The sequence below is a fragment of the Cucumis melo genome, chromosome 3, assembly GCF_025177605.1.
Source record: "Cucumis melo cultivar AY chromosome 3, USDA_Cmelo_AY_1.0, whole genome shotgun sequence".
In the NCBI taxonomy this organism is placed as follows: domain Eukaryota; kingdom Viridiplantae; phylum Streptophyta; class Magnoliopsida; order Cucurbitales; family Cucurbitaceae; genus Cucumis; species Cucumis melo.
In genome coordinates, this window is record NC_066859.1 from 2,013,957 (window position 1) to 2,023,646 (window position 9,690).

At 30.7% G+C, this 9,690-nt stretch overlaps 1 protein-coding gene across 1 annotated transcript; it reads left to right on the plus strand.

Moving 5' to 3' along the window:
• The first annotated feature begins 757 nt into the window (after positions 1–757).
• On the plus strand, positions 758–5,126 carry LOC103485501 (actin-related protein 2/3 complex subunit 5A). Its single transcript, XM_008443145.3, has 4 exons — positions 758–1,328; positions 1,429–1,501; positions 1,907–2,007; positions 4,789–5,126. The coding sequence occupies exons 1-4, from the start codon at positions 1,231–1,233 to the stop codon at positions 4,922–4,924; spliced, it is 408 nt and encodes a 135-aa protein (XP_008441367.1). The 5' UTR covers positions 758–1,230; the 3' UTR covers positions 4,925–5,126.
• Positions 5,127–9,690: the final 4,564 nt, after the last annotated feature.

Here is a 9,690-nt window from a genome sequence, read left to right on the forward strand (position 1 = left end):
TTTGTGGAGTGTCCCATTGACTAATTGTTGGAAGATGAACATCATACGAGTCCCTACCACCTCATACATGGGCCTCCGTGGTATTGGTTAGGTGGTACATGACTTCGACTTCGTTGGATTTTGTTTGTCTTGGTTCTCAAATCTTTGAAAAGATTTTGTTCTCTCTCTTCTATTTGCTAGGGATGGTTAAAACATTAATGTTGATATTGAAGTTTAGTTTTACAAATATTGATGATAGGTATTTCATATTGATAATGAGCAATTGGATTTATGGATATGTCGATACGAATATTTTAACCCTTGTTTGTTAGACAAGTCTAACATTATCATGAGTGGAGTGAATGAAGTTTTAAATAAAAAACCGATTTAAAAAAATTGATTTTCAAATAAATATTCTAATTTACAAAGGAATGCTACCAGACGTTCATGTTGAGTTGTCGGGCTATTTATTTATTTTATTTTCTTTTCTAAATATATTTTTTATTAACTTAAAATACTTGAATTTGTCTACGACAGATACTAATAACTAAAGTCTCGTAAAATTCAAATGTTAAATATCAAAATCCAACGTACTTTTTACAAACTTATATGAATTATAATATTTATAAGATAATATATATATATATATATATATATATATATATATATGTATATTTTAATAATATTATAAATTTGGATTGGGTTGGATCAAACTTGAATTTTTAAAAATATAAGTTAAATCAATACAACATGAAAAAAAACATAAAAAAACCTTGGCTACATAATTTTTTATACCTTTTTCTTTTCCTCGTTGTGTTCGATTCCGTAACTATTATTCTCATGAACCTGAAGTCATTATTCTTGCAACTCTATACAAGTTGTAGAGATTATTTTAGTATACATGTGCTATCTTTCCTCCACGCTTGTTCTTTTAAGTTTATTCTCCTTTCCCTCAATTTCATAACACCAATGATCCCATTTATCCCAAAAAAATTATTGTCCAACTCCCTCAATTAAAAATTGTAATAAAATTAAAAGAAAAAACTATTATAATAAACAAAACCATCGCACCTCAAAAGACCATTCGGCGGCGAGAAAACCTGTCATCTCTTCTTTTCACAAATCACAATTCACATTTAGCTCCGATTTCATTCATACAACTGTTGGGTTATCGATCTGTATTGGTATGATCAGTTTTTAGTTAAGCTCGAGAAAATCCTACTGGAAGTAGGGTGATAACGCAAGGCGAAAATGGCGACTACATGTGAATTTGTGGAAGCAGATAATGCAGAAGCCATAATCACCAGAATTGAGCACAAATCTCGAAAGATCGAAAGCTTACTCAAACAGTAATGAATTCTGTACCTTCTCTTTGATTTACACCATTTAATTCATTTAACTCTCTTATTGAAGACGCCCCAATTTGTTAACTTTTTTTACTCTTACAAGGTCTAAACCAGTCGAAGCTCTTAAAACTGCTCTTGAAGGTTCCCCTCCAAATACCCGAGATGAGCGTTGTAAGGTATCCTTTCTTTCTTACTGCCTACCGAGCTGTCGTGTCTTGTTCAGAGCTAATGACGGTGTAGGATCGATATTCATGTTGGTTCCTTGCATTTTTCTGTGATAAGTGTTTTATTTTGATTATTTAGTTTGTGGGTAATGCTAGAAATGTTAAGGGAAATTATTGGAGAATCCTTGTTTTTTAGTCATCATTAAATTTATTTGTTATGCTTTTCCTATATTTTCTTAATGACGATGCCAATTAGGACTGTTGGATGTTGATTTAATTTTTGGAAAGAGTTTGCTGTGTTTGTTTGCAGCTACTGAAAATGAATGGGCTTGCTGTTTCTTTCATGTTTATGTTTTGTTGGTCTGCTTGACATTGGGAGGATGAGTTAATCTGATGTGATTATTTGGACTTCTTCAGTCAGCAAATTGGATTGTGGTGCATAGGGCTCTCATGGCTATAAAGGATGTAGATGGGATGTTTTCTTCGTTGGATCCAGAGTACTACGATATTCTAATGAAGTGAGTTTATGCGGTATTTAACTGCTAAAATATCAATTCTCATTGCTTCTACTTATCTCATTCTCAGCAGGAATGTTTAATTAGTTCCAAGTTTACTTTCTGATATTATTCTTTTGCTATGAAATTTATACTTAAGTGGTTGGGTTGATCCTACTGCTTTGTAAACAAACATTCTGTTTTCCATTTTTCCTAATCTCTTCAGATTTCTACTGCTAGCTGTGTTCGTGTCAGTAGGACATATGGTAGTCTTTAGATACTTGGAAGATTGCTTCGCTGATATGAATTTTTTTTGCTTTTGTAAGGAGTCTTCAATGGTTTATCCTTGGCAATCTTGTATTGCTTCACCCCTTTATGGTTTGGTTTTTGTCCATTGGAATGTAGAGACTTGTTCATGGCATCCCACTTTTTGAAAAGCTAGGTGGTTGGCCTTTGAACGCCTTTGGAAATATATCAGGTTTTATGAAATTCTAAAAGTTCCAAGTGATTCAATGTTTTGGAGTGGAGAATGTTCCCCTCCTGTCTTCAAGATCTCATTTTAATGGTTCAATGAACTCAAAAGTCTTCCTTCAGAGATTTGGTTTGATTGTAATTAGAGGGCTCCTTCTCTCCTACCAGTTGTCCTCACCAAATGGTTACTTGTTTTGAGAGTTTCAATTTCAGTGGTGTTTGTATTTGCTTTTATTTTCTGAGCAAGTACAGTGTTGGGATATATTCCGATGCCTTTGCTTTATCTTGCTTTTTAGGTCTTTCTATTTCAAGCATTAGCCTCTTTTCATTTCATTCTTTCAGTGAAAAGTTTTGTTTATGTTAAAAAACTAAAATTATTTTTTCGCTAGGAGTCTTTGTAAAAGTGGAAATCTCTCTAACCATCATGCTTGAAATATCTCATTACATCTTCTGAATCTAGCAAGTCATGTCCAACCCTTCTGCCAATGGGTCTTGCAAAATTTATTATTCTTGTCCTATATTCGTATGTGTCTATTTAGCATGCTTAACAAGTGTTCAATACATGTCTAATAATGTTAGACATATATTGACTTTGTAGTTTGTATAAGTATAACTAATTTGTAACACATGCTAACAAACGTCTGACACATCCAACAAGTGTGGAGTGTCCGAATGTCGGACATAGACATATTAGTCAAATTAAAGTGTTTATGTTTCTTTAAGGCCTTGTCTTCCAGCAGTCTCTCAATTTGTTTTCCAACACATTCCCTAATATACAAGGATTATGAACACCAACAAGAAGTAAGTGAGGATACTTGACAATACTCATTTGGCCAATGGTAATCCTTCCCTTTGGAACATCAGGACTGTTTTCTTGTGGAGCATTTTTTGAGATTAATGACAGGGTTTCAAAAGCCAATTGGCCTCAATTAGTCTCCAAGCATAGGCACCATGTGAATCATTTGTGGGGAAGTAGTGGCGGATCACCTTTTCTGAGATTAATGACAGGGTTTCAAAAAGCCCATGACCTCGATTGTCCTCCAAGCATCAAATGGAAGGTTTTTTCTCCTGAGTATATGTCTGTTCCTCTTGTCTTAAGTACCACCAAGAATATCTGTTCATGCGATCTTATAACACTTAACCTTTTCTTTTCTTTAAAAGGATTCACCAAGAGAGATATCCACAGACTCCTTAATATTTCAAGAATAGCTGGAAACCAGCCAAAACTAAAAGAACTAAACAAAAAGCCTGCATTTTAAGCATGGTTGCAATTAGAATAAAATATGATCTTTGTTTTCTTCTTACTATATGCATATGGCATCATACCAACTGGACGAAATGGAGAATTAGGTTTCTAGCTTGGATTTCTATCTTATAGAAGATTTAAAAAATTACTCCAAATGGTGTATTTTTCAGTAGAGTTCTCCAAAGCCACTTGGCCATGAACGTGATATTTTTTTCCCTTGAGATTACCAAGATTAAACTCTCCAAGATGAAGAGGAAGCTTACTCTTTTCCAAATGACAATGTATGATCGACCTTCAGTACCAGATCCATTAAAACTCAAGCAGAAAAGCTCTTTGGAAGATGGTTATTTCCAGTAAAAATGGGGTGAAACTCAGCGCTTGAAAAGGTAAAGTTCCATAGAAAATCAAGTTCTTCCTTTGGCCCTTGCTTGAAGAGGTTTAAACACAAAAAAGCTTGTAGGAGACGAATCCAAAATACGTTCTTTCTTCACTTGATTGTGGCTTATGACTTGATGGAAAAAATTATTCTTCCACTGTCAGTTTTGTACTGGCTTAATTATTCAGCCTTTTCAATGTCTTCTTATGCCTTCCCAGGAACCTCCAAGATTGGTTATACAAAGTGTTCTACAATTGGTGGTTGAAAGGGGAAACTGGACATCTTGGGACATGCACCTTTTGATTGCCCTACACAAAGCATTATTTGATAACCATAATGTTTCTTTTATCATCCTTTCCAACTTGAACGCCATCCATGTAAAACCTGTGAGTAGGCATCTAGGAAGGAGCATGATGAAACAATTAGATGCTAAAATGAATAGGAAGTGCAGAAAAGATTTCCATTAACTCATCTCAAGGCAAGCGTTTTCTTTATAGGGTTGCTGCTAGTATGATGGAATAACTATCTTCCAAAACATTAGCATGAATTTGCCTCCTTCAACAAGTGCAAAAGCTACTTCAAGATAGTATCTAGAAACTTCCACTAAACAAGCATTCACGGATTTTGAATCCAAATATTATGCCACATCCAACATTTATCTATGTTGTTTTCTTTCCAAAACTTGAGTATTTATATGTATAACCATTTGCAGGTACTTGTATAGAGGGTTGTCAACTGGTGATCGTCCCACATGTGATCAATGTCTCAGGATACATGAAAAGTTGACAGAAAGGGCTGGCTTAGGCTGCATTCTTCGTTCTCTTGCCGATACTATTAATACTGTTTGATTTTTCTTTTGAGCAACTTTTGGTTGATGTTGGATATATGTCATACTAAGAGCTGAAAATGTACTCAGTTCCATCGAGTTTTGACAGGTGTAAATTGCTTTCCAGATTGTGGATTTATGTCAACCAGATTTAATTTCTAAATGTACTTGTAATTTGTAATTTGTAATTTGAACAATTGAATGTAGACTGAAATTGAATATAACCTATGGACTAGACGAAGTTAGAGCGTGGGTTAGTGACTCTAATACCCTACTAGTTGCCCTTAAAAATAAATAATTTTAAGAAAATTATTTTCAATGTCAAATTTATCGAAAACATTTACAAATATACCACGATTTATCAATATTTGTCATCGATAGAGTTTGAAATTTTGTTATTTTAGGGTTTTAGCTAGAATAGCCTAAATTGGTATACCATTTTATATAATAGTCATTTTTCACTAAGAAATTTCAGAAAAGTCTAAAAAGTCTTTGGGCTATAAAATTTCATAAATGTATGACCTAATTTACCTTATTATCAATTTTCATTAAAAGTACGAAATAAACAAAAAAAAAAAAAAAAAGGAATGTACAACGTTATAAGCGTGAAGTATGATAAATTAATTCTATTATGGCAAGTGATTTATTAGATATTCTATGTAAATATGGTAAATATGATAAGTGATTAATTCTATTATGATAATATTATAATCAAAATTACTCCTTAATTATTTTTCTTTCGGTGATTTTGTTAAAAATTCTTCCCTATCGATTTCTCTCACTTTCTAATCTCTCTCCCCGTCCATTCTGTCTTTCGTTTTGCATTGTTTTTCATAAATTCTATGTAATTATAATATATATTTAATGTTCTTTGGTATATGCAATGTTGAGAAAAACTAAATATGTTTATGATGTAGGGACTTTGATGAAAGAATTGAAAATCCAAGGAATTGTATGAAAAAGTGGTTGGATGTAGAGGATATGTTAAATTGGTTTACGAATAGTATATATGAAATAATACACCTTATATTTTATGAATGAAAGATTGTGTTTTCAATTTTATGAATAAAAGTCTGAAACAACATACCAAAAGTCTAATAATAAAAAAGAAAAACTAGTTCAATAAGTAAAACTTGCATGTTTTTCGGTTATGGCCAACATGTCTACAATGACCATATTTAACGTGTCTCTTGAACTATATTTTAGAAGAAATTCTAATCTTCTTTGGTGGGAGGATGAAAACTTCAATTTTTGTATTATTGAATATATGCAGTAGTATATTTGTAACAAATCACAGAACATAAACATATTATGCAGTAGTATATATGTAAGAAATCAAAGAAAATACTAATCAGATTGAGAAAAAAAAATGATACAAAACATGAAGGAACAATTTGAATAAGATGTATATACTTGAAATTTAACTACAATTTATGTATCATTGAATATATGCAGTAGTATATATGTAACAAATCACATAATATAAATATGAATAAGATGTATAGATCTTATAAATCACATAGCAGAAGTAGATTAAATAGTGGTATATAAATGTATATATTGTTCACGGAAACTTTACTAAACAAAAATATGAATAAGATGACTAGAACATGTCGTAATTAAACAAAATATTAAGAACATGAAAAATAATTTGTGTATGTATTATTGAATATGTGCAGTAGTATCTATATGTAACAATTCACAGAATATAAATATATTATTCAATGGTATACCATAGTGTATACGAACGACGAGACATTTAATAAAAAATTTATGTCGAACATGTCAAGAAGATGAACTGAACAATAAAAAATTAAACAAAACATGACGAACATGACCAGAATATACTGTAAATGTTGAAGGACGAAATAAACTGAGGAAGACAAAAACAAAATATGAGGAATTAATTTTTTTTTATATGAGAAAGACAACTAACTGGAATTGAGGAAGATAACTAACCGAAAGATTGAGGAGAACGAAAGGACGAAATAAACTGAGAAATTGATGGACGCAATTGAAAACGATGAAGAACAAAATCGAAAATGATGAAGAACGAAATCGGAAATGAAAACGGTGAAGGGCATTTCAGCCGAAATCGGGCTTGCTTGAAGGCTCCGGAGTTGATTGAAGAAACTACCGGAATTGATGAAAAATTCGTTATCGGTGCCGGATTAAAATTGATGATGTTTTACGTGATGACGAAAATAATATTGATGATGAAATTATATGGTTATTAATTAATAAAAAATTTCCATATTAGAAGATATTTTATTTGATAATAGTTGCAAATCTACAATAAATGATAACGTAACTTTGAATATAATTAAAATTGTATATTAATTATTAGCATAATTAAGAAAGTAATAAATTCAATATAATGTCAATAAGAAAATATTTTGTATTCAATTTCAAAAAGCATATATAATTAATAATTATGATAAGGTTATAATTGTTATAAAAATATACGAAATCCTCATCAAGAAAATAAATTTAAATTTAGAACATTAGTGAAATTTCTTAGTGAAACTAAATCTTTTCTCTAAATCTTTCTAAAATAAGGGGCTGTTTGGCCTAAGGATTATCACTGTGGGGTTTGGCTATGGTAACCCAACCCTTGTTTGGGGTAAAAGTTATCATAACCATTGTTTTAGGCTTATCATAACCCCTCTTCCCTTTCTCTCTTTTTTCTTAATCTCTCTTCAACTCCCCGTAACCCTACCTCTTCAACTCTTCCATAGTTTTATTATTTCATTAATTTTTAAAAATTTACTCTTTTATTTATCAAATGTCATTTGTTTTTAATTAACTTAATAATCTTAAAAAGAAGGAAAATTTTCATAAATATAACAAAGTACTAAAATATTTACAGCCCGTGTAACAAAGCCCATAAAGTTAGCTATTTTTTAAATATTTCAAGTTTGCCATTCCATCTTTATTCTCCTCTTTGCTGTACTTTTTTTTCTATCATCTTTCTTTCTTTCCTCTTTTTTTTCTTCCAATTGTGATTTCTTTTCATCGTCTTTCTTCTTTTCCTTTTTTATTTTTTATGTTGTTTGATTTGGATAACCAAATCTAATTTCTTTCTATTGCCTTTCTTCTTTTTCTCTCTTTTTGTTTCACTGCAATTTGTTTCCACCGTCTTTCTTATTTTCCTATTTTTTTACGTCGTTTAGATTAGGGTAACCAAATCTAAAAGATCGTGTAGCAAATTTTGAAAAAAATCGTTTAGATTGAAGTAGCCAAATCTAAACGATCGTGTATAAAAAAATCTTGAAAAATAAGCGATCGTGTAAATAAATCTAAACGATCGTATATTAAAAGAATCTTGAAAAAATTTGTTTAGCCAAATCTAAACGATCGTGTAAACAAATCTAAACGATCGTATAACCAAATCTAAACGATCGTGTAACCAAATCTAAATGATCGTGTAACCAAATCAAACTATATAATTAAAAAAATAAATGTTTAGATTTGACTATCCAAATCTAACGATCAAATTTAAACGTTCGTGTACCAAACAATAGCTAAATCTAAACGATCGTGTACCAAATATATTATGCACGTTGTTGACGGAATATTTTTGGTATTTTCCATTGTGAGCATGTGGTCTTTTTTCGTTTTCGGAATTGTTATATACAGTGTAAATATTTTGCCGCTTTGTTATATTTTTGAAAAGATCCATAAAAAGAATATTGCTTTTTAATTTATTTTATTTACGAAATTAATTGTAATTAAATATTAATTATGATTAGATTACACATTTAATCTTGGGATCTTTTCAATATTGTAACAAAGCTACAAAATATTTACACTGTATAGAATAATTCCGAAAACAAAAAAAGCCTAGATACCCACCGTATAAAATATCAAAAATGTCCCGTCAACCACGCCGTAAACAACGAGCGCATAACATATTTGCTATACGATCATTTAGATATGGCTATTGGTTGGTGCACGATCGTTTAGAAATGACTACAATTTATTTTTTCAATTCTATCGTTTAATTTTGTTATATGATCGTTTAATTTTGTTATGTTTAAATTTGGTTACATGATCGTTTAGGTTTGGGTAAATGATTTTTTTTATTTCTTTTGCAACATGATCGTTTAGATTTGTTTAACAATTGTTTAGTTTTGGCTGAATGATTTTTTTAATTTTTTTGGTATACGATTGTTTAGATTTTTCTACTCGATGATTTATTTTTTATTACACAATCATTTACATTTGGTTACTCCAATCTAAATGATTTTTTCAAGATTTTTTATACACGATCTTTTATATTTTGCTATTTTTTGTACATGGTCGTTTAGATTTGGTTACCCAAATTTAAACGACGTAAAAAAAGAATCAGAAAGGAAGAAAGATGATGGAAGGAAATCGTAGCGGAAAAAAAGAAGAGGAAAAGAAGAAAGACGATGAGAAGATTAAACGACGTAAAAAAAGAATCAGAAAAGAAGAAAGACGATGGAAAAAAATCACAGCAAAAAAAAAAGGAGAGGATAAGAAGAAAGACGATGAATCGCAGCGAGGAGGAAGATGATGAAAGGTGGAAGGGCAAACCTGGAATATTTAAAAAATGGCTAATTTCATGGAGTTTGTTACACGGGCTGTAAATAGTTTGGTGTTTTATTATATTTAGGAAAGTTTCCCTTTAATCTTCGTATTTAACTTTTTCTTTATTTATAATTTCATGTCTTTTATTTGTTTTTCTTATTTTATTCGTTTTTGACCTTTTCAAATATTTTATTTTAAAACTAATCTATCTATATCTAAACTATTTCTGATAAA

Bases quoted from the DNA above. Each gene is read 5' to 3' on its own strand.
- LOC103485501 (XM_008443145.3), top strand. From the start codon at position 1,231: ATGGCGACTACATGTGAATTTGTGGAAGCAGATAATGCAGAAGCCATA. The intron at 1,329-1,428 runs GTAATGAATTCT...TACTCTTACAAG, and splicing joins ATCGAAAGCTTACTCAAACA to GTCTAAACCAGTCGAAGCTC. The intron at 2,008-4,788 runs GTGAGTTTATGC...AACCATTTGCAG, and splicing joins TACTACGATATTCTAATGAA to GTACTTGTATAGAGGGTTGT.